We start from the raw sequence: 25,900 nt of genomic DNA on the forward strand, positions 1-25,900 counted from the left end.
GTTTGTATATAGTGGCCTATCAATAACTTTATTTAAGGCCTTCTCTGGCTGCAGAAGTCAAGACAGGGCCAGTAGTGAACACAAGGGCACAAGCCAATTGCTGATTACACCAGCTTCATTGGACTTGGTTATTATTATTTAACCATATTGAAATTCTTTTTTTTTTTTTTAAAGGAAAATCAGGTCAAACTGTGTGCTTAAAACATTTCCTGGAAGGAAAAGGAGGTTAAAAAGGAAGTCCTTCATTCTTGTCTGGACAATTAAGACTTCACCACATCCTGTCAACTGGATTACACACCTGATATGCGAAATGCCTACTGCTATTGGCACTTGGGGTGAACATCCTGACGTTGATTTGTTAAAAGTTATCAGAACTGCTTTAGTGAATCAATACAGCAAACCTTATGGCTCAGACAAATGTGTCCCATACAGTTTCTGCACATTAATTTTCAGGTGCGTGCTGCAGCGGGGGAACTGAGTTGCCATGATTGGCTGCTGCTCATCAAAAGTGCACTGGCAGTTAATGGACGCTTCAAAGGAAGGCACGCTGAGGAAGGCACATCATTCACATGGAGCTTAGCTAGTCAGATGCTCAGTGAGTTTTGCCATTTATTATACCGTCTTTTTCGCCCTATAGGATGCACTTTTCCCCCTCCAAAAATGAAGGGGAAATGTGTGTGCGTCCTATGGGGCGAATGCAGGCTTTCGCTGAAGCCTGGAGAGTGAGGGGGGTTGGTGCGCACTGACCCCTCTCGCTCTCCAGGCTTCAGGAAGCTATCCGATAGCCGTGGGAGACCCAGCTCTCCCACGGCTAGCGGAGACCTTGCCGGCACCCAGAAGCTTGGGGCGCACTGAGCTCCGCACGCCCCAAGTTTCGGGATTGGCGCAGCACACCTGGGGGGGGGGGGATAAAATTTTTCCCCTTTATTTCCCCCCCAAAAAACTAGGTGCGTCCTATGGGCCGGTGCGTCCTATGGGGCGAAAAATACGATATGTTGTTACTAATTTATTTCAACATTTGGTGAACTACTTAATCACTGTGGTCTCTTAAGAGGTGCACAGGAACCCAAGACAATAAGACTAAAAGTGAGTTAAAACTATAAATACTGCTGGATTAACTAAATCTTTGTCAAGCGTATGAAGTTCAGCAGGAAAGGGGCCTGCTGATCTCAAGTGGGAGGGAGTTCCACAGACTTGGGCTCACAATACTGAATGCCTGGCTCCTGGTGTATATGAAAGGTGCATCTGAGCCATGAGGGACCACTAACAGTGGCTCCTCCAAATACCTCAGTGATTACATGGGATATAAAGGTTCAGGTGGTCTCTGAGGTATCATGGACCCAAGTTAAGGGCCTTGTAAATTAATACAATGAGGTGACAGCTGTTGTAAAACACATGATCCAGGGTAGGATTCTTCAGCAGATACACTAGGACTTTTTGAAGGGCAAAAGGCATCATTCTGTAATTGCTCTAGCCAGGATTAGCTTGTGCTCCTTGTTTTCTCTCCCCATTATATTGTTGAACAGCTCCACCAATACACTTTCAGACATGCTCTGGTAAACACCAATGGCTGTAGTTTCCAGTATGCTCCCTGTCCAGATTTCCAAAATCTTCCAACAGTATCCTGGGGTGGGGATGAACAACAGACAATGCTGCTTCCCCTTTTTTCCCCTCTTGCCTTGACCAAAACAGCCTTTCAAGACTTTCATAAAAACCTCACATGCCATTATTAACTACACTGCAAAGTTATGCCAGTTGAGAGAGTTTGTATCAAACTTACCATAAATGACCTGACTACCACATCCGGCATTTGAGGCAACTGGTAATGCAGTAAGGCAGTAGTAGCATGATCAGTTACCTGGAGGTGACAAGAAAGGAGGGAGGGAGGGAGAGAGGAAGACTTGTCAGTGGTGTTTTGACAACGTACAACTCCTTCCATGTATCTTCCACTTGGCCCTTCTCTTGACTTGTCTAACAGAAGCATGACCTCAGGTATCCAAAGTATTTTGGTGTCAAATAGCTAGGTGGTGGGACAGGGGATATTATTTCAAAATATTAATGAATAATAAATGTTCACAGTATTGGGCTTTCCTGTGCCCCACCATTCTGCTACAGCCAGTGGTCCCCCCCCCCGACCACAAAAAGTCATTCTTGAGGTTCACTAGATTTTCTAGAAAGACTTAGGATGATGTAGCATGTGGGGTTGCAGCTGGAAGGGGGAATTGGGAAACCCTACCCCCTTGAACACAAATACAGTGGTGCCCCGCAAGACGAATGCCTCGCAAGACGGAAAACCCGCTAGACAAAAGGGTTTTCCGTTTTGGAGGTGCTTCGCAAAACGAATTTCCTATGGGCTTGCTTCGCAAGACGAAAATGTCTTGCGAGTTGCTGCAATTTTTTTTCGCTCCCCACCCCCTTTTTCTAAGGCACTAAGATGCTAATAGCCTTTTAGCAGCAATCCGCTAATCCCTTAAGCCTTTAATAGCCGCTAATAGCCCCTAAACCACTAATAGCGCTAATCCGCTAATGGGCTTGCTTCGCAAGACGAAGAGACTCACAGAACGGATTCTTTTCGTCTTGTGAGGCACCACTGTATCTACATGATCAAAGGTAACACAGACTACAAAGCAACTACGAATGGAGAACCAAGGCACATCAAGAACACAGAAGGCAAAATACACAAGGGGGCAAAAGAAGTAACCCCTCTCCACCACCAAAAAATAGTGACATCAACTGGGCTCTTTTGGATTACCAAGAGATCCCCAGTCATAGGTAGGGCTGGCCTGGAGGGTGGGATGGCCCCTTCCTCTATAGAGAATGAGATTGGTGTGGATCCTGGCTAATCCAGATCAGAGGAAAGTGGCATCCCTGGGTGTAAAATGCTCTCTAGAAGCCACGGGAAAACAATAATTTTAAGAAACAAGCAAATTTCAAATACATGAGGTACTTCATGTAAAAGGTAAGCAATCATTCAGAACCACCCAACCCAATACAATAATCTAGTATTATCATTCCCATGTTACAGATGTGGAGGTGGGATTGGGATAAGGAAAGCCATATGGCAAGTTCACAGCTTAAACTATTACCCACTAAGCTACAGCAGCTCAGATACAAAATGAACAGGGAGGCTTGGGCATTTCAGCATCAACCAATGTTATCTAGCAACTTGCCTTATACAAAGCCTGCTCTTTGGTCCATCTATCTCAGTGCCATCTACAAGAGGGAAGGGGAACTTCCCATTCTCCCAGCAGCCTCAGTCACCATGGCCAATGATCTGGGAAGATGTGAGTTGTAATCCAAGCAACACCTGGGAGAGCCACAGCTGCCTCATCCCTGGTCTGCACTAACAGGCACTGGTTTTCTGGACAGGGGTCTTTTCCAGCCCAACGTAGGAAGCTGGAGATGGAACTTGGGACTTTTTGCATGCAAAGCAAATGCTCTTAAACTAAGCTATGGTCCTTCCTTTCATACATGGCTGCGATTTTAAAAACAAAAAGGAAAGGAAGCTCAAAAAGATGCACTCCTAACCTAGCTCATAGCATAAAATCTATGTAACTATCTGTGTCCCCAGGACTAATGACTCATAGTTTTTTTTATTTAAAAAAACCCCCAACGAAGTTCCTAAAATTAGGAGTACCAGAGAGATTCCAACAATGTTGTTAGCACAATTAAGTAGTACTAAGGGGAAAGCAGCACACGATGGCATATTGAGAAAGCAGCTACATCAAGGGTTTTGTGTTTTAGGCTATGACAGCAATGAAGAGGGGATTAATTCCCTTTTGGCTGTGGCTCCATGAATGAAGCCCAGTGCAGCTTTGTGGAATCACTAACAAGCAGCGGGAAAAAGCATTATAGAGGAAAATCCTCAGCTCTGCCACAATTACAGCTTTTGCAAGTTCTCTTCTGTCACATTCCCTACACTCCACATCCCCCTGAATTGCTGCTGTTTCTTTAAAAAAAACCAGCAATTGCTGTTGCTTAAAACACACACACACACACACACACACACACACACACAAGCCAAAGGTATGAAGTTGATATCCTTCTTGGCCCATGTAATGCAACAAGAGAACAGGATGAGGAAACCAGTCCCCTGGTGTTTCAGTTGGTTGACATGTAATTTCCTTCAAAAAATATTTTGCTTGCAAGCTGACATGAGAAACACTGTTGCAGGTTGGCAGCTGCATGCCAGTTGTGAATGAGACCAGCTGCAATAGAGTCCAGAGCAATGGATTTACACACACACCTCAATCTGCTTTACAGACTAGGAAGAGGCACTATCATATATTGGTGTAGGTCAAATATGTTGCTGGACTACAACGCCCATCAAGCTCAGCATGGCCAATGGCCAGGGATAATGGGTGCTGTAGCTCAGCAACATCTGGAGGGCCAAAGGCTTGTCTTGGAAAAGCATCTTGTTTCTGCCCCTTTGTCTTAGAAAACTAAGCCAAGATGCACACAGTGGAAGGGAAGGGGTCTTTTCCCTACTGAGGTGGGAAGGACAGCTCTTGAGTATCCCAGGAGTCCCAATAATCCCAGACTTTCGAGGAGGCTGGGTGGATCCTTGTTCCTTTACATCACAAGGCTGGGACTCATCACTGTGTCCTCCTTTTGCTACACACATCTTCTTTGTCCCATTGTTTCCCTATCCTTTTTATTTTCCTGTATCTAGAAAAGCCCTGATTCACTGCACCAGGAGGGCTTTGTTTCTCACTGGTCTTTGGCCTCTTCCAGAAATAAAAGGAACATGGGAAGCTGCCTTAGAAGCAGTTTATTAAACTGATAAGACAGATCCGCTTTGAGGAAGACGGAAGTCTATTAGGGAAGATAAGGAATTGGGAATTAAGAACATGGCAGCATAAGTTCTTTTGTAAGAACATATGGATTTATGGATGTATGTTTTGTTTTTGTTGTTATTATTTTATCATTTTTGTGAATTTCTTGGATGTGTTTGTCTGTGTGTGTGTGTGTGTGTGTGTGTGTGTGTATATATATATATATATATATATATATATATATAAGAATGAGAGAAGCTGCCTTGTACTGAACAGACCATTGGTCTACTTAGTACTGCCTATACTGAGTGGGAGCAGCTCTCCAAGGTTTCAGGCAGGGGACGTTCACAGCCATACCTGGAGATGCCAATGGGGATTGAACCTGGGACCTTCTGCGTGCACAGCAGATATTCTACCGCTAAGCTATGTCTCTCCTCCATGCGGTTATCATGCTGTGGCAAGGGCGATTTCTGACTCTACTTTGTTGTGTCATCTACCCCTCTATGTGCTAGCAAGAGAGGCGGGAGTATCTAGGATGACCGACTGCTACTGCACTACAGCACCTGCCTCGATCAGGATGGACTTGATGCCATGGAGGGGTAGGTGCAAGTCACTGCCAATCTTTCAAAGCAAATAGGAGAAGAGGGAGAGCAGGTTTGCAATGCCAGAATGTATTGTATTTATTCATTGCTGTGTGGTGCCTTGCCAGGGTTAAACCCCAAAAGCTGAGGTATGGATATCTTAAAGAAACAGAGGTGGTAAGGTAGCCACCCACTGGGCTTGGGACAATTCCCCCTTCTAATGATTTTACTGGGATGAAACTTGCATAACAAATTGATAAAATTATGCATGGCATGGAGAAAGTGGGTAGAGAAAAGATTTTCTCCCTCTCTCACAATACTAGAACTTGTGGACACCCAATAAAGCTGAACTATAGAAGATTCAGGACAGATAAAAGAAAGGACATATTCACAGAGTGCATAGTTAAAACTATGGAACTCGCTCCTACAGGAAGCAATGATGGCCACCAACCTAGAGGACCTTAAAAAAGGATTAGACAAATCCATGGAGAAGGCCATTAGTGGCCACTAGAAATGATGGCCATGCTCTGCTTCCATGGATAGAAGCAGTAATCCTTCTGAATACCAGTTTCTGAAAACTCTGGGAGGGGAGAGGGCTCTTGTGCTCAGCTCCTGATTTAGCATTTCCTACTTAAGTTTCCCTCCCTTGCTATAGAAGTTAGATGAGATCAACAAGACCCACCTCATCCACAAAATGTATACTACCTCTAACATGTATGCTAGCCTTTCCACAACCTGGTGCCCTTCAGGGTGCTTTGAATGGATCCAGACGATGGAGTTGTAGTTCAAAGCACCTGAAGGGCGCCAGGTTGAGAAAAGCTGGTATATTCAGACACGCACAATAAAAAGTCTTAAAAAGCCACAGTATAATTGCACACTGTCTTTCTTCCAACTGCCAGTAATTAGCTTATTCCCATTCTAACTTGCAAGCTATCTATCATGCCCTAGTTTTCCCCTTCACACAGCATGCTTAGATTCCTAGTTACGTAACAGGCACACATAAAAGCAAACCGTTAGCAACAGCTCTCCTTCTGCTACATTTCAACCTCCAACGAATTGATTTTGTGGTGTTTTCTTTTTTCTTTTTAACGCTTCCACAACAAAGTTGCTTTTTGGGGGTATTATTAGCATTGAAGATGTGGGGGAAACTTTGCTGTGGGGAAAAATAAAGTGTTGCCATTAACAAATTCAAACTGACTGGCTACTTGGGCATAGCAGACATATGCTGTTCCTATTGTAATGCAGAGCTAATGAGATTCCGCTGGGAGATAAAAGCCATCCCAGCACTGCTGGAATACTAATAATGTTTTCTCAATGAAAAAGCAGGTGATTGGTACCAGAAGCAAATGGGGGGGGGGGGAGAGAGAAAGCATTTCGAACACAGATCAAAGTGGGCTCCAAACAGAAAGAAGAGGAAGGGGTGGGAACACCCTGAACCCCACAGAAGTAGCCCCAAACAGTGTGATGTTGAGTGCTGCAAAGTGACGAGGAAAAAACCCAACCTGACTTAGAGTAGGAACTTCACACTAGTGCTCCTCAAATTAAAACTTTCAAATACACATTTTCTCTGACAAAAGGGTAAAAAATAACCAGACTGCAAAGGTTTCATTAGTACATATGTCCCATGGGGAGGTTTCATTCTCCTCTCCAACATTTATCTGTGATGTTATATGACTGACATCCTGTAATACTTCTCGCTTTCACTTATTAGCATAGTCCCACAATTGCTGTTCAGTTTAAACATTATTTTGCCATCTAAGCCAAACTTCTTCTTCCTTGGATTTAAGTTTTACTGAGAAGGAGAGTTGCAAAGATGAACATTTTGGATTAGTGCAGCTCTGGGAAGCAGAAAACTCCTTTAAGAGATCCATAACGCACAAGAATCCATTTGGAACTGAGTCTGGCACTTTGGAACCTGGCTCAATTCAGCTTGGAATATTTTGGAAGTTGCCTGCCTCATGTCCAAATCAGAACTGCAATTCAGGAGAATTGAAGTTTTGTGCTGCTCCATGGGCTATCATTGGGAAATAAATAAATGGCTATTACCTTTGCTCTTTTAGACACAATTAGTTGAAAACTGCAGGTATCACAGTCCCTACTGACAAACTTTAGAAGGTCAGGTGCAGGGGGTTTTCCTACAAGCTATTTACAGTGATAGGCTGAATAAAAAGGATTGACTTTACTTGATAGTGGAATATTGTTTTGTTTAACATGTAAGCATTGCTTCTTGTAAACCAAGATTCCTGGTTTACACAATACTAAGCTGGGATTCTTAAATGGTGTGATGTTCATGCTTGTCTCCATTTCTGTGCTGGAAATAGATTTCAGAAGCATACATGTTTCATAAAATTCCAAAATCATGATAGCGTAGGAAATACCTAACTGACTGCAGAGACTACTGCCAACTCATGTGTCTATCAAGTTGATGCCTATTTAATAACATTTAGATACTGCTTAAACAAAAAGAGTACAAGCAACTAATACTCTGTTTACAAAAAACATTATATAATTTTCATTTTAAAAATACAGATAAAATTAAACATTAAAAACAACCTGACATAAAATTTAACACATATATATATATTATTTATTTGATGCCTATGATTACTATCCAGTTCACTGCTCTGAGTTAAATTTGGAATCACCAAACTAAATAAAACGAATGTTTTGAAACCTGTCTATTTGTATTCTTAGTATTTCTCCCTGTCTTACTGGGCCAATGGCTGCTACCCTATGTTTTACACACACAGTGGGCCTGCCCCTTATGAGAGGGTTCAGTTGTGGGGATTCATGGGCAAACGCAAGATTATGCAAAGTCAGGAACCCCCAGAACTGCCCCCCTGTGTGGTGCTGAAGTGCTGCTACCTGGGGTCTGGGAAAATTGTGAGAGAGCTCTGACAGCTTCCCTTCTGCAACCTTCCCAGACCCTGGTAAGTGAGAAAAATTCACTGGGTGTAAGGAAATGGGAAATAATTAAATAGAGAGTGGAGGGTTTCCCTGGCTCATCATCATCATTTATTTACTCTCCACACACTCCCTGTGTAAAGTTGTGAACGTGCAAATAAACTGAGTGTAAGTTGTGGGCTTACTGTATGTGTTTTATGTTTATATTGTAATGGCCATTGGCTGCAATCAATAAAAATTAGAATCACGGAATTGAAGAGCTGGATGGGGCCTTGCAACGCATGAATTCTGCCCTCAGACATCCCTGGATGGGCTTGAACCACCAACCTTTTGGTTAACAACCTTTGAAAATTTTAAAAAATCCAGTTGTTGCAATTTCACAATTCAGCCATGCAGGATACCAATTCAATAGGCTGACCCTGGAACTGCCCATCACCTGTCCTTGAGCAGATACTGTCAATATTCTGTACTTGACTCATACATGCATTCATTCCACACACCTATTCACAGAGATTAATGACAGGAATACATCTTCATATATTACAATACTTATGTGCCCTTGTACTGGAGGAAAACAATACTTTAGGACTGCAAACTTTACAGTGAGGCAACCTAGATGCAAAACCAGGCCAGGATCATAAGGGATCCAGGATGGCTTGTGGTGGCAGCCCCTCTACTTTGAAATTCCTGTCACATTGAGACCTGGCCCAATCTCAAGGCTAGGTGTATTCTGGAAGCAGTGTGAAAATTCTTCATTTAAACTGGGTTTTGGTGGACAGGATTGGAGTCAGTGGGTTTTGGTTTTTTAAAAATATTTTATTAAGGATTTTCTCGTTTTACAGAAGTAAGTGTAATGCCTCGTATTCCCCCCCCCCCCCCATGTAACATTTTTACAAATCCGTTTCATTTGTTGAGACATTAGGGGGAGAAGAAAAAAAAAGGGGAAGAAAGAAAGGGGGGTGGAGGGAGGGAAGATGGATGGGGGGGGTCGGGTGGCGATGTATCTATTAAACTTAATATATGTAGAGTTTGGTGTCAGCATTGCTTGTGTTGTTCACTTGTGTTCCTTTGGTGGTGAGAGAGGTTGGGGTTGGCCTAGGGTGTGATTGCTTGTTTGTGATTGGCTGTGGTGATCTTTGTTTTCGTGTGTGAGTGGGGTGGGTGGGTGTTTTGGATCTGGTTAGCCATATTGATTTGTATGCTGTTGGTAGATTATTGTCATTGTCTTGTTGGACTGTGTATGTGATAAAGGGGAGCCATAACGGGGTGAAGGCGTCTTCTTCTGTTTGTCCCCGTGTCAGTTTCAGTTTATTGGTTAATTTTTCTAGTAGGGCTGTTTCCCATACTATTTGGTACCATTGGTCCATGCTTACTCCTGGCAGGTCTCTCCAGTGTCTGGTTATGGTGTTTCTGGCTGCTGAAAGTAGGTGGGTTATGAGTTATTTGTGGTGTAAATGGGCATTGTTGTCTTGGAAGATGTTTAGTAGGGCCAATTCTGGGGTGATGTCTAATACTTGCTTGGTTATTTTACATATTTCTCGTATGGCTGTTGTCCAGAATAGTTGGATTTTGGGACACTCCCACCATATGTGGAGGTATGTGCCTGTGGAGGTGCACCCTCTGCAGCATTTTGGTGAGGTTCCTGGGCATATTAGCGCTAGTTTTCTTGGTGTTAGGTACCACCTGTAGGTGAGTTTCAGTGTGAGTTCTTTTCTTTTCGTTGATATGGATTTGAGTCAGTGGGTTTTAATGAATATACATACACTGAAATAGAAATAACAAACAAACAATTGTTACCAATCCCAAGTTCTTGGGTTGGGAAACAATTATTGATGATGATGTTCCCTGATTCTTTTTCTTTATTTTTAAAACTATATTCACAGCCTGCTCCCAAGCTCTTGGGATGGGAAGGGAAACAATAATTAATAAATTATGTTATTACAAAAAAATAATGAAAAATAAGGGAGTTTGCAAAGATTCTATAATGTACTGTTGAGTCTCCTCCTCAAACAAATCACCCACGCACAATAATGGTTATATTTAAATGCATGGTTTTTCTATATAATCCAATGTTTAGCCCTCTGTTGTCGAGAAAGATGTAAGAAGCTTATTCTCATTCGTGCAAAGCATGTCTGGACTTGTGTTGATCCCACCATGCAGAATGGGGGCTGCCTCCCATGTTGTTTCTAGGGGTGATTCATATAGCACCCAGCAGCTGCTGTGTGTAACCCTGAAGGGAGGTGGTTGCCTGCAGCCTCTGACTATGCACTGAAGCACCCTTAAAACTATTCCCTTTTCCAAGAAGGTTTGCCTAGTGCCAACCATGCTGCATTTTAAGCAAAGATGCTGCTGCAGCTGATTGTGGCTGGTTAGGTTTTACTTCTTCTGCTGAATTTCTACGCTCCTGGTCCGTTTTGTCTGTATTTTTGTATTTCATTGTAGAAAAGAAAAGAACAGGTTCTACTATTTCTTTGTATACTGCCCTGGTAGCTTTGCTGAAGGGTGGCATAAAAACAGATAAAAGCAAACAAATAAATGAAACATCAGCCTTATTTTCCAAGAAGCTCAGGGTGGCATCTCTATCTCTCTCTCTCTTCCCAAACCCATAGCATCCCGACAACCAGCCTTGTGCAATAGGAAGGCTGAGAGACAATGACTGGCCCAAGATCACCCATAAAGCTACATGTCTGAGTGGGGATTTGAACCCTGGTCCCCCAGGTCCTAGTCCAACACTCTAACCAGCACACCATTTACTTCCTTCCACTCCAGAGATCCCATCTTATCTGATAAGCTCTCACCCTCTCTCAGTCTTATGGCCTGACCAATTTATTCTCAATCATTACTCTCGTGTTCATATACTATTTTTCTTCTGTAATTCAAAAGCGGTGAATAAAAACAGAAAACAGAATAAAGATATAATTTACTGATGAAAATATTCCATGAAACAGGAAGCTTATACTTTCCTCCTGATTTTCACCAGAACAGGGTACTCTGTGGCCATCACTGAGGAGGGTCTTCTACAAATTGTTCTGGTCCTACAGTGGTACCTCTGGATGCAAACGGGATCTGTTCCGGAGCCCTGTTTGCATCCAGAAGTGAATGCAACCCGCATCCGCGGGTCGCGATTTGCCGCTTCTGTGCATGCATGTGACGTCATTATGACCGTCTGTGCATGTGCGAGCAGCAAAACCCGGAAGTAATGTGCTCCGTTACTTCCAGGTTGCCGCAGCGAACAACCCGAAAATACTTATTCCGAAGCTACTTCAAGCCGAGGTATGACTGTATTAGATTAAGCTTTTATTGATGGATAGACTCTAAGCATGACCCTCCCCTCTCAAACTGAAGCAACTGGTAGGCTCCTATGGGGAGAAGCATTCCTTCAGGCAACCTCCAAACCATGGCCAGACACCAAAATGCTGGCAGCTAGAGAAATGGGGGTGGGTAGGCAGAAACACATTTATAAAAATATATACCTATTTTAAAATTTATTTTAACAAAATAGATATAACAATGAGAATGTGATGTTCTTCTAGGGTTTTGCTTTTATACCGCAAAATTCACAATCTGCCTTTGAAAAAAGGGTGGGAACAAAGACCCTCAATGATGATGATAAAAAGAAAATAAAAAAGCTCTTACTTTTCCTTACTAGCTGGAGATGTGCGAGGAGCTAATAAAAAGGTTAAAGATCGGCGCTGTCTCTGCACCTGCAGAGTTTAAAATGTCAGAAAAATGTGGAGATGTGCCAACCTTTCCTCGTCTCTTTGTGTTTCTGCCCTTTCAGAGATTCCTCCCTGTATTTTTAAGCTCTATTCTCTGAGACTCACCCTGCTGGTTCGCTGGATGGTCATAAAAGCTCATTCACCCCAGAAAGGGAGTTCAAGAAAATCTCCAGGGGAACCTCTGTAAATACCTGTACATTTTAGTTGTAATGGGCCCTCTGGGAACACTCTTCTCCTATCAAATTAAACACACTCGGGGATCCTACTAATCAGGGGAAGGCACAAGTCTTGCTGACACAGGCAGAGTTTGCAAACAAAGAAGTCAAGACGAATTAAGCTCCACATGACAGGGCTGGATTGGGAAGGACGGAGGCCTTTGCTCTTTAACCCAAAAGGGCCGTGCTGTGGCTGTCTAAGAAATTAACATGTTGGCAGCTACATTGAGCAGGTAGCTCTGCAAGCTCCAGATGCTGCTTTATTGCCACTGAAGAGAGAGTAAAAAACAGTCTGGCTTCGAAAAACCTGCCATTCAAAGGAAATCAATGTTGTGATATTCCAAGGGGCTACCACATAAAGGAGTCACTGGAAACATGGCATTGCTATTGGGAGTGGGAAAGCTTAAGAAGGATAGCACACAGATGGGTAGAAACCACACGCACACACCTGCAGTCAAGGAAATATTTATGTGGCTTCCCTGCCCAGTCCAATCTGGACACCAACTCCTCAAAGGATGAACCAGACCTCTGGCTGACCATACACTTGGGGGAGCAGGGTCCTCCACATAGGAGCCAACTCCTAGGGGCCAAGGGGCTTTTAATATTTGAGGGGACCGCCCCCTAAGTTGATGGGCATTGCCATTCATATGGTGTGTGCGTGCCACATCATGCAATTGATTATGTGGGGCGGGGCTTACCTGCCTCCCCCCCCCCCAATATTTTATTCAAGTTGGCACTCCTGGTCTTCCATCACCAGCCCTGGAGATGCTGAGTCTGGGGAGGAACCCCTCAAAAGCTGCGTCCGGTGGACCCTCGAGAGACTTCGGGGTGAATGTGGGCTGATGAGCTCCCAGTAGAGTTTGAGAGATGAGAGATGTTCAGCCAACATCTGAGAGTAAAGATGTTCAGGCCCACATGAAAGTGTGTACCTGAAAGACTAAACTTGCATGTGACAGGAATAAAAAACCCCTTATGGGAAAGCATTCTCAGCTGGAATTAGGAATGGCCTTGTCTTCATGTTGAGCTTTTCAGCTGCTGGAACATCACAGCTCCTTAGCTTCCTGACCCTAAAAAGTAGAATTCTTGACTCACACTGCTAGACTGGATCTTCTCTGTTGTTGACCTCAGGACTTTCTAATGTTGCCTCTAGACCACATTTTGGACTCAGAATGATTCATGCCTGATCCTGACTGGTCTTTGACTTTGCATGCTTGACTTATCCTAACATTGTTTGGCAATACTGTGAGACCATAGCCTCCTTGGATTCTACAGGCTTGGAACCCACCTGCAGACTCCCAACTCCCATCAAGCCCAGCCAACATGGCCAATGGTCAGTGTTGATGGGAGCTGTAGTCCAACAACATGGAGGGCCACAGGTTTAAGTAGGCTTTTGCAGTAATATAATGGCAGTGACAGGAGGTGGGCCCCCTAATTCTGGCACTAGGCTACAGAATAAAAAACAGAGCCAGAAAGACAAAAAGTTGGGTGTAAAGTGACTTTGGGGCATTGCTGCACTTATGGAATGTTGTTGCACAAGGGGGAAAACAGTAAATTACCAAATATTGATGTGCAACGGAGAGCATAACAAGAACCAGCTGTTGTGCAACCAGGTTCCATTAGCACAACTGTTGCATTGGATTCCATTGTTGTGCAACCTTTGAACTGCCGTCTGCTAGCGCAAGGGCTCTTGCAGTAGCGGAATGAGAATGCTGAATACAGCCAGATCTTTACAATGCATCAATGCCATTGACCACTGTGGGATTAGAAGGACTTCAGCTTAAGCACATTGGTTTATGTGGTCTGTGAATGGGGCTGTGTACAATGAACCTGAGGCAAGTTACATCTTACTACTGGCTTTTTCATTCCTCTGTATCAAGCATTTGAAAAAGAAAGCATTCATAAATGTGTGTGTGTGTGCACGCGCACGCAAGTATGTGTGTGTGTGCGTGAACACACACACACACACACACACACACACACAGTATCTAATGTTGGAATCCTAAAGCATTAAGAGAGCCAAGCCTACAGCCTGGACCCATTTATAACATAAAAACCCATTTAATGGCAAGAATGAAAGCTACTCCATGGGCTATAATTAGTTTAAAGCATTATTGATGAAGGATTATCATGGATGATTTTGTCCTAAGTTGCTCTGCATTATACTCCTCTCTACCTGACACAAGGAATATATTTTTCAGAAGGGAGAGAAAGGTTTGCTTAATCCGTTAATTCTCACTTGTCTCTCGGGTAACAGACTAACTACTGTGTTATTCTGCCTCTTAATGCTAGTCTGGGAATGGGCTACCTACCTCCCTGAAGCTATTCTTTGATCTGGAGGAAGCTGGCATCACAGGTCAAAATTATTTACTTCTGGGTGAACACAGAATCCTGGCACCAAAAGTTTCAAGAAATATCTATACAGGAATTATAGTGGCATGCCTCCAGGCCAGGCCAAGCTCAAGAGTCTCTTGCTGTTATTTGTTTGACAAACTTGAGCAATGGCTTTTCAAAACTTTCAATTTTTAGGAAACTATTTTCCACATCTGTTGAAGAACTTCTCCATATGTGGCATTCTAGGATGTCGCACAGGATGCTAGACAAGTCCTATTAGTGTCATTCCATGTAAACTAGGTTCCTTAGCCTGTGTATAACACTGTCAGGCATATATTGCAGGGAGAGATCAGTAATTTTCTTGATCTTCCTACCGAGAAACCATCAATACTCTCTGACATATCACAAGGTTCCTCAGAACAGTTTGTAAGCCACTGTACGGGGGGGGGGGGGGGAATATGATAGGAAACTAAGCAAAGTACATTGGACTTTTTAAGTTCCTTCAACTTAAGGCTTGGATCCCATAAAATGAGAACAGGTTTAGCTTAATCTTGGAATATCAAGTCATCCCCTTGGGATGGGGATTAAAACAGTTGAGGAAAATCTGCTAGTGTCTGCCATCTTTGACCTGGTCTCCTTTTGGAGGTGATTTTTAGTCAACACCACAGACACCATTAGGCAAGTGGTCACTTACACCACATCATCGATAGCTGTTTTAATGCACCAAAAGTCTTGTAATTCTTAGGTCATTCATCAACCCTTAGAACTTGAAATAGGCATAGAAACCAACATTTTTTAGGTTTATAGGAGAATGATTTAAGCATTTCTCTTCCTGATGTGTCAAATCACATTTAAGACAGACACTTAAAATAATAATCTTTCTTATTTTCAAAGAAAAATAGTAAGTTTAAACATATACATGTTGATGCATGTGTGTGCCTGCCCACACCTGAAACCAGGACCTTTGTCACCAGCACTCTGACTTGCCAGGGAAGCCTGTCAAACAAAGCTCAATGGAATGTAGAACCAGACAGAGTGAAAATTATTAGCTGCACAGGTCAAACAGGATCAAAAAGGACCTATAAAGCCCCAGGCTCAAAACCAGCTTCTAGGCCTAAGCAACTTGTCAGGAGTCCAGGTATTTTGCTTTGCCCTAAGCTTTGTCTTCTTTACTGTTGTCCCAGTGCTGATGAGATCTCTGCCCTGCCTTGGGCTGACAACCTGTTTCTTGGCAACACCTGCTAAGGCCTAACATGTTGTACACACATGGCAATCTTTAGTCACCAACTGTGACCCTGCCAAGCAAGTGGCTATTTACAATACAATTACTACAGTTTCAATAGCTCTTATAATGGACCAAATGTCTTGTAATTTGTGTGTGTGTGTGTGTGTGTGTGTGTGTGTGTGTTGGAGAGTGTGTATCAATAGCTCAACTTACATATGAAGTATAAGAACAGCAACAAGAATTCATGCCCCAAATTTACAGAAGCTTAAAATGAAAATTCACATGAAAACTGAACCATCCAACCAATCCTGGTTGTTACATAGTACATTCCTGCATGACCCTTGGGATGCCTTCCAACTCTACAATTCTATGTGTCTATGTTTACAAATGAAGTTCAAGGCAAAAATGATAATACAGCCAACAACTGAGACTACATTCCAAAAGGCTACCTGCTAGGAGATTAACCAAAATTAATCTTGACATAAATGTAATATTTAAAAATACTGTAAATCCATTTTTAAAAATCTACTTTAAATGTGTTAATTGTCCATTGAGACAAGTTCCTATATTTTATCATACCCTTCCTTAATAAATGGTGCTTTTGACAATCCCTATTTTCCTGCATATTCTGGATCTATAGACTTTAACATCCTAATACTTCACAGACGTACTATAGAAGACAGAATGAAATTGAGTGTTTTCTTTTAAACCAAATTGTGAGCTCTCTGCATGCGCAGAGAATTACTTCAACCTGTTCTTAAAATGATCACCTTGCATTCTAGCACATCTGGGAAGCTCCAAGTGTGTTGAGGAAGGTGGAATCCAGAACAGTTGCCAGAACATTTAACTAAACAAGCATTCACTTACTTCAGCAGGCATATGCAACCTAAGAGACAGTATGTGCACATTTTGAAAACGGTGTATATATAAGGTCATATTCAAATATGAAATAAAATAACATAACATAAGGCAGACACCATTTAGAAACAAAGAAACTTGCCTTTTGAAACACTTGATAGTTGGACTTGGACCATATGTCAAGCTGCAGAAAAAGAAAAAAGTCCTATATCATCATCATCATTAAATGTGTATCTTCATCTGAGGATTACAGGGAAGTTTACAATATAAAAACACAAAAATATGTAGCACAGTAACATACAAAAACAATACCCCCCCCCCAGTTTAAAAGGCCATAGGCTGTTTAATTAGGCCTGGAAGAAGAGGAATGTTTTTGTCTGGTGCCTAAAGATATGCAATGACAGCGTCAGGCAAGCCTCTCTGGTGAGAACCTTCCACGAGTGGGAAGCCACCACAGAAAAGGCCCATTCTCGTTTTGATGCCCTCCAGACCTCTCATTGTGGAGGCAGACAAGCAAGAGCGTCAGATGATGAACGCAGGGTCTGGGACGGTGCATATAGGGAGAGGTGGTCCTTGAGATATTGCAATCCTGAGCCGGTTAAGGCTTTATAGGTCAAAACCAGTACTCTGAATTGGGCCCAGAAACTAACTTGCATGCAGTGCTGTTGGGCTAGGATTGGTATCATATGCTCAAACTGTACTGCTCTGGTGAGCAACCTAACCACTAAATTTTGCAGCAGCCTTCTTCAGAGGCAGTCCAATGTATAACACATTGCAGAAATCTAACCTAGATGTTGCCAAATCACATGACAGAAATTAGGTTAGCCCTGTCCTGACAGGGGTACAGCTGGGCCATCAGCCAAAGCTGATGGAAGGCACTCTGCCCCACCAAGGCCACCTGAGCCTCAAGTGACAGCAATGGATCCAGGAGTACTCCCAAACTGTGTACCTATTCCTTCAGAGGGAGTGCAAACCCATCAAGAATGGGCAACCTTCAATCTATCCAGTCCAGAGAACCATCCACTAACAGTGCCTGAGCCTTATCCGGATTAAGCTTCACTTTACTGGCTCTTGTCCAGTACATTACACAGCCACTGCCACACCTGCAGATGCAAAGGAGGAATAGAGCTGTGTGTCATCAGCATAATGCTGACAACATACTCCAAAACTCCAGTTGACCTCACTCAGAGGCTTCATGTAGATACATGTTCAACAACACAGGGGATAAAATCAAACCCTGAGGAACACCAAATGGAAACGAAGAGCACTCACCAAGAATCACCCTCTGGACCATCCAAGTAGGACTGAAACCATCACAAGGTGGTGCCACCCATCCCCAACGTGGACAGTCGCTTCAGAAGGATACCATGGTTGATGGTATCAAAATACACTGAGAGGTTGGGGAAAATTAACAGGGACACATTTCCCTTGCATGCCTCTTGACAGAGATCATCATGCAGAGTGACCAAAGTGGTTTCTGTGCAAATCCTGACTGATAAGGATCTAGAAAAACAATTTCCTCTAATAGCGCCTGGATCTGACCCATGACCACTCGCTCAAGAAGGGGAAATTGGCAACTGGTTGGTAATTACTTAGATTTTCTGAATCCAGGGAGAGTTTCTTAATGAGTGGTGTTGCTACTGCCTTCATCAAGCAAGGAAGCATTAATACTTCCCTCATCCAGCCAGCTGTCCCTTCCCTGTTAGTTTTTCTCAGCCAAGAGGGCCATGGGTCCAGAACACAAACTGTCATCCTGACCAATCCAAGCACCTTGTTTGCATCCTTGAGACTTTCTAACTGAAACACTTCCAACATAACAGTATTCTGGACATCTCTTGAAATTCATCTGCTATAACAGCAGAGTCAAGGTCCTGGCGGATGCAAGCAAGATTAACATACATGAAATATTAAGAAACACATATTCATTCCACCTTTTTTATTAGACTGATTCCTATTGGAATTATTCCTGACAAGCAAATTTAAACTGGAATCCTAAACCTTTCCACTAGATAAGGGGTCCAGTGCACATGAAATATGTCAGGAGTGCTCTGATGGTGTTTCCTGCTTGGCAGGGGGTTGGACTCGATGACCCTTGTGGTCTCTTCCAACTCTATGATTCTATGATTCTATGATTCTATGATTCTATGCCTATTCAGGCATCCAGCCTCACAGAAGGTAGAAGCAGGGCTGGCCCACTCACAAAGCAAGGTGAGGCAACTGCCTCTATCAGCAAAATCCACAGAAGCGGCAAATCCAACCTCTGAGGAATGCATTGCCCTCTGTTGCTGCTGCAGTGCCAGGGTTCCTTGGAGGCCCAATCTGCTGCCTCCACAATGGCCTCTTGGCAAATAGGAAGGACTGCTGGTCTTCCTCCTATGGAGGAAATCACAGAAGCTGCGCTCTGGGGTCTCCTGGACTCTGCACCTGCCTTTGATTACCAGTTCTACCATCAGGTAAGGTTGCTTTGACCCTCACCATTGTTCCTGATGTATATCTTCACTCCTCCCTTCTTCCCTGGTCTGGGGGACACCATTTTATGGCTTGCCTCAGGTGCTAAAAGGTCTTGGGCCAGCCCTGAGTGGGAGAGTGGGTCTGTGCATGTCAAGCCTGCATAGACACCCAAACCATTCCCTCACAAATGCTGCCTGCATGCTAGAGATATGCCTATTGTGGAACAACCTCCTGAACATATATCAGCTGCCCTGTGAGCTGTAACTCTGAGTGCCAGCACTTTAAAATGGGGACTGGAAATACCTAGGTGGCCACAATACAGTACCTAGGTGGCCACAATTTTGCACCAGCTGAAATTTCCAAACCGTCTTCAAAGTCAACCTCATGTTGTCTGGGCAGCCTCAGTTCATTACAATAGTCATGATCCCACTAGTGCATGGATAACAGTCAACTGGCATGCCTTCCCTAGCTCCTATAAAGGATTATTGGCTGCCATCATCTGGGCAAACTTGGTTGGTCCTTCAGGGGAGAGTGCAACCTCAATCTAAGACCAGTCAAAAACCTCTATCCAGAGTAGTATGTTTCCCTACTTATAATGCCTCTATTTTGTCTGGACTAAAGTCTCTGCTTGTTCTCCCTCATTCAGCCCAAACAGCTTCCAGGCACCAGTTCAGGAGTTCAACAGCCTCCCTGGGATGAAGAGGTGGAAAAAGGAGATACAGCAGTGCCATCTGTATATTGCTGATGTTTCAATTCACATCCCTGGGTGACTTTCCCGTTTGCAACTAGGCTAGAGCTTAAATGCAATGCTGTCCTCACCTACCTGATTGAGTGCCAATCTTGCCCAAATGGTCGCACTTATAAAGACAAACCAAAAGCCTTGTTTATCTTCTGCTGTTTCTTCTGTAATAATTTAGGCTGCTATCCTAACCTCACATAATTAGGAGTAAGCTCTATTGAATTCATCAGGACTTATTCTGAGTAGACCTACTTAGGAATGAACTTTTGCATGAGCATCTATAGAAGTTTTCATGCAATTACCTATTGCTGTACTGCCACAATATAAACTCATACAAACAAGTCCTCCTGGGCTACTTCACCCTCCACCTAGACAGCACAATCGCTTCAATTCATTTGGAACAGGTTGTGCTGATCCATGTGAATATTTAACAGTGTCAGAACTGTGTCTGTAACAAGGGCATCTCTCATAAAGCCTTGATGCAGTCTTGTGTCCACAACATAAGCAATTCAGTGACAAGTGACACAGAAAACATTTAGCTGAATTAAGCCAGAAAACTGGCCTACAGGGACCAAATAAAATGCCCCCCCTTGAATATTGTATTTAGATTCCTGGGAAGGAGAGACCTTTGTTAAGCAGAAGTTAAGGTCACAGGGTAATGTTATGCACACACCTGAGATTCAGATGCCTTTTACATTTTTCAAGAGCAGCGGGCTGAAAAAGCAATACATTTCAATATTAAAACACAGTAAAGTCTTGCAACTGGATTTTGGGGTTTAAAGGATTGTGGAGAGCATGGATTAGTGAAATGTGCCACTAAGTAACTGAGTTCAATTTTATGTAGATGGTTGCTATGCTTTTGGTAAAGCTGGGGGTAGATCAAGACAAACTCCTTGCAGTATTCTAGCAGCCCACCCCAACAATCACAAATTTATGGCTCACTCCTTTTCAATTCCAAATATCTTGCACTAGCTCTGTTTTTCCTCTCCTATCTGGAACACACCCCACCTCATTTAACATTCTTGTAAATATCATTATTATTTATTCATATGACACCATCAATATGCAGGTGCTTTAGAGAGTACAGGAGGGCAAGCCCTTGCCCAGAGGAGCTTGAAATCCATAAATCTGGCACAGGAGAGACAACAGAAGGTAGGGAAGTGGAGGGAGAGGTAAACATGGAAGAACTGGTATTTAAGATCAAGCCATTGTTGAACCATGGGAACTAGAGGGTTCTGCCAAAGAAGGATTCATGCTCTTTCTCAGTTCCACTTTCAGCTCTGTGAGTTTTTCAAGGCTCAGATTAATTCTACTTGATCCAACTTTTACCCAGATCCCTTGCAAAAGTGGACATTCACTTTCTTTAGGAGCGGCTATTCAATGGGGAGAGAGAAGAGAAATGTGACCATGGGCCTAAATAGGTTGGCAACCTCTAGTTTCAAGGCTCACTCTGGCTCCATGTTACCTGGAATGATGGGGTTGCTTTTACGCTATGCTCTGAGTAGCAGCTGTACCTTCCACATATGTGATGATGACGATGTTTATTTATCTTTCTTTTCTCCAGACTAGTATAAGAGTCACTTTTTCCCCTCCTAAAAAGTAAGGGGAAATGTGTGTGGGTCTTATGGAGTGAATGCAGGCCGTGCAACTATCCCAGAAGCCAAAACAGCAAGAGAGATCGCTGCTTTCGCTGCGCAGCGATTCCTCTTCTTGTTCTGGCTTCTGAGATTCAGAATATTTTATTCTTGTTTTCTTCCTCCAAAAACTAGGTGCGTCATGGTCTGGTGCGTCTTATAGAGCGAAAAATACGGTAATTAAACTACAATAGTTAAAACAAATTTATTAAAATATGAACAGTAAAAATATCACAACGCTATTAGAAAGCCCTCACAACACTATTTAAAAGCCCTTTTCTTAAAAAACAAAACAAAAAAAGTCACACCCCCAAAAGCCTGTTAGAATAAAATGGTCTTTACTTGCTGACAAAAGGATGGAGCCAGTCTAGCTTCTCTAAGGAGGGAGTTCCAAATTCTGGGAGCAGCCACCAAGGTGAGAGGGCCCCCACCAAACATATCTGAAAGGACCGAGCCTTTCCCAAAGATTTCAGAGTGCAGGCAGATTCAGGAGAATATGGTCCAGCAGATAACTTAGGCCTAAGTTGTATAGGGCCTTTAAAGTCCTAACCAGCACTTTGAATTATGTCCAGAAACAGACAGGTAGTCATGGGGCTAGCATTGTCAGCCTATGATCCTCACATAGGTGGGAAAAAACCTAACAACATTACCTGGATCAGTGCAGAAGCAACTGCAGAGCCAGTGAAAATCAAACCATGCAGCTGGATCAAAGTTATCTGATCCAATGAGCAAGACTGGCTGTTTCAAAACCAACACCCTTTCCTTTCCTTTCATGTCATGGTGGCACTTGCCAACATGGAGCACCATGGCTTCATAAAGGATCAAGTCTCTCAGTATTTATTTTCATTCTTTTGTTAAAAACAAAACAAAGAAAAGATGAACCACACAGAAAAAGCACAATGCCAGTCACAACAACTGAAATCAGTTCTGAACGGTAATTCCTTAGCACAGGAGCTGAAGAGCCCTAATGTACATAATTCAATTCTTGCATTCTTTTTAATGCTCACCAAGGTTTTAAAAATAAAATGGAGCCATATGCAAGGCCTGTAAACCCACCACCATGAAACCAGACGAATGAGGCGGGTGTGCTAAACAATGCATTGTTGCAGGTCTATTATTCTTCAACTTTTCACTTTCAATCAAGACACACATTTGTAACTAAAAAGCTGCTGAGAGCACAATTTCAAGGCATCCTCTGCATGTGAATTAAATTGGGCCTCAATTCACTCTCTCTTTCTCCCAGTGCCCTACTCTCCCCACCCACCCCCAGCACAAGTAACAAGAGGCCATTTTCTGAAGGTCGTCTGAACGATTTCAAAGGCGATAACAAATCAAAATGTTCCCTGCATCTAATATCAAACAGGGCTGATGCCAACTCTTATTAGAGAAATCGGATTCAACCCCCCTCCCCTTTACCCAAACACACACACATCCTGCTTTGAAGTGGAAAGAATGCCGGGATCAGAAATTACTCGAGAGACGGTTCTGGCTGTCTTTGAAGCTTTCCTTTGATACCACTATTTCTTCTCCTCACTTATGCTGGGAGGCAAAAAGCTGCCTTTTCTTATTGATATGGGGTAATTAACGAAGTCAGAACATTACCATAACCCAGGTGGCTTAACAGGGCAATTCAACAGAGACACCCCCTCCTCACATTCCTTTAGCCTTACCTAGTGCAAAAACCTATTTGGCCAGGTAGCACTGCCCATTCCAAACTTGTCAAGTCATGGCTCTTTCCCCACTTCCAGCGCTTGTACAAATGCAGCAAGTCACGACTGCCAAAGAAATACTAATGCAGTTTTTGTTTTGATTAGCAGAGCTGGGTGAGCAAATTAATGGCTCGGGTCAAAGTCTGTCCCAAAAGGATGAGCTGCAAGAAGTCCGTTAGTCAAGTATCTGAAAGGTACCAGCTAATTGCCTGTCATGCGTGGACTGTGCCACTGACAGAAGTGGGGAGAGTATGCCTGAAAATATGGGTGGCATGAAGCCACTCGTGCTGCTATGTGGCCAATTAAAATGCATCAGTCTGTGGTGGAGCGATGGACCAGGAGAAACTGCAGGAGAATCAGAGCCAGAACTGGTTGTAAAGTGAAGACTGACAGGTCCCAGTTTGCATCCAAAAAGGGGGGGGGGGGAGCAGCAGCAGCAGCACAGAGTAACTGCCACAACACAGGTTGCTTAACAGGGTAATTCAAGTGAGACTGCGATGAAGCATCCACCTAGTGCAAAAGGCAAGAAGCAATTTAGACCACAGGATGTTAAATTCCTAATGCACAATACAAAGCAAAGCGTTAATAGTTCTCATCTCATATCTTCCACTCTGCATTATAAATGGTCCACCTTTTCACCATGTTGGGGAAGGGAGGGGGGAATACCCACAGGATGCCATCCAATAAAAACATGCTTAAGGCATCAGTAGATTTCAGCTGGCCTGAGCAAACTGTCTCTAGGACTGTGGTCCTAGTGACTTACTTCCAAGCCAACCAAGAAGTATCGGTGCAATTGATTTTAGTGGGACTTCTAAGTAAAATGCCTGAAAGAACTGAAAGTAAATCGTCAGTCAAATACTTAGAATTCAAACGGCAAATCTATTTATTCCAAGAGCCTAGAATATGAGCAGCTGGTATGCCTGTTTTCACTTTGTTAGGAAACTCTTACTCCTTGCTTTGCTTCACCTCCTTAAGCCTGGAAACACTTTCTTGGGATGCATCTGTGTTGCCAACTTTCCCACCCATACCCCTTTTAATGAAGCCTTTGGCTTAACCCCTTCATCCTACATGCAACAGCATTTGTTTGCATGGGATTTTTTTTGCCTCTCTTATTTTTTTATTTTATTTGTTTAACAAAATTTATACACTACTTGACTAGAGGAAAACATCCGTGTTTACTAAAAAACAACCCCTCTCCTTCTCGCTGCTGAAATTTAGATTTTTGGTTTAGAAATTAAGATTTCAGGGCAGGGACAGATATTATTCTTTCCTTTATGGAGCACTATGTTGAGTGATGGTATTATGTGGGGGGAGGGGAGTAACAAAGGAGAAGGTTAAGCATTTTCTCTTTCTACTTTGGCATGAAAATTTCCTGTCCATCTTTTCTTCATTGCTATTTGCATTTTGAATAGGAAGAACAACAGGCCCCTTTCACGGTTAAGACAAGAGTTTTGATTTTTATAATCTACTTTTCTTTTCTCTTAGGACATCTCTCTCAACCACTGGCAGCGAGAGTGGATAAACTAGAACAAGCTTGTTCAACATCACTTAAGCGGTTTCCCCAAAACAGCTCTTCAAGAAGAAAATCCAGCTATGATGGCAATCACTCAGTCCCAAAAAGGTGCAGTTAAGAAAGCAATACTGCACTAGTTCAAACAAACCTCTCCTCACTGTCACTGCAGCTGAAAAATGATGTGTGGATCTTCAGCAAAAGTCCAACTCAGTGCTACCAAAAGCCCTGAAACAAAGCCATAAAATCAAGGCCCAGGGGCCAAAATATCTGGCTCTTATATCTGGCTTTTGCAGGTAATGGGGGTGGGGGGTGGGCCTAGCTGGGGTCTCAGCCCTGGGTGAAAACTCTAGAGGGGCTCCATTGAGACTCCCAGCTTATGGGGGAGGGCTTCCCCCTCCTTGCAGCTCCGGAGTCTAAAAGTGCCAAGTGTCCTTCAGCATCCTTCTGTGGACCTCAAGCTGCTGAGCACCAGAGGGATGCTGATATGCAAGGGGAAGCAGGAAATCCTGGAAAATGATCCTCCTTCCTCTTTCCCCCTGTCTGTTTTTGGAACTGTGTGTGAAAGAGAAATCCTTGAGAAGGTTGCTCGCCAAGCAAAGTTGAAAAGGGGAAGTTTCATTGCTTTCTTCTTTTGCTTCCCTCAATGTCTCAGAGGTTAGTTAAAGAGATCAGGACACCACCTCCTGTCCTTTTTGGGGACAGATGCTTTTGTCATGCTTAAACAATTTACATGTCAAGTTCACAAGATAAGCACTTTGGCGTATTGCTTACTTAGGTGTTATTTCTCTGTCTCTGTCTCTCAGTGTGTGTGAGTGTGTTGGATTTAGAGGACAACATACATGTTTACACCATGTGTATACATAAAGAGGGAACTGCTGCATACAATCATCTACAAAAAAATCAGTCGTCTTTATACTGAAAATAAAATACCTGCAATGAAACAAATGTGATGCTGACATATGAAGCACTTTGTATTTATTCCTTCCTGTAATTTGGAAGGGAAATGTAGCCAATCCACTCTAAATTCTTTAATTGCAATGATTCAGCAGCCAGCAATTTTTAAGGAAAACTTGTGGAGTATTTTTTTCTTTTACTTTATTCTTTAGAGCAAGCATGGACAAACTTGGCCCTCCAGCTGTTTTGGGACTACAACTCCCACCATCCCTAGTTAACAGGACCAGTGGTCAGGGATGATGGCAATTGTAGTCCCAAAACAGCTGGAGGGCCACATTTGGCCATGCCTGCT

At 43.1% G+C, this 25,900-nt stretch overlaps 1 protein-coding gene across 4 annotated transcripts in view; it reads right to left on the reverse strand.

The window, feature by feature from the left end:
- The window catches only part of MED27 (mediator complex subunit 27), a 157,762-nt gene that overhangs the window by 4,196 nt on the left and 127,666 nt on the right, over positions 1-25,900 (reverse strand). The window contains exons 6-8 of one of the 4 annotated variants that reach the window (XR_014507239.1): positions 20,472-20,512; positions 16,751-16,792; positions 1,781-1,858 (exon numbers count right to left, since the gene is read on the reverse strand). Coding sequence is in view for 2 of the 4 variants with exons in the window: in XM_083423987.1 (XP_083280113.1) it covers positions 1,781-1,858; positions 16,751-16,792 (120 nt within the window). In the remaining 2 variants the exon portion in view is untranslated. Of the gene's footprint in view, positions 1-1,780; positions 1,859-16,750; positions 16,793-20,471; positions 20,513-22,723; positions 25,777-25,900 lie in introns of those variants that run through there. The other 3 variants (XM_083423987.1, XM_083423988.1, XR_014507240.1) reach the window with 3 other exon arrangements.

Source organism: Podarcis tiliguerta (genome assembly GCF_965153285.1).
Source record: "Podarcis tiliguerta genome assembly, chromosome: Z".
In the NCBI taxonomy this organism is placed as follows: Eukaryota; Metazoa; Chordata; class Lepidosauria; order Squamata; family Lacertidae; genus Podarcis; species Podarcis tiliguerta.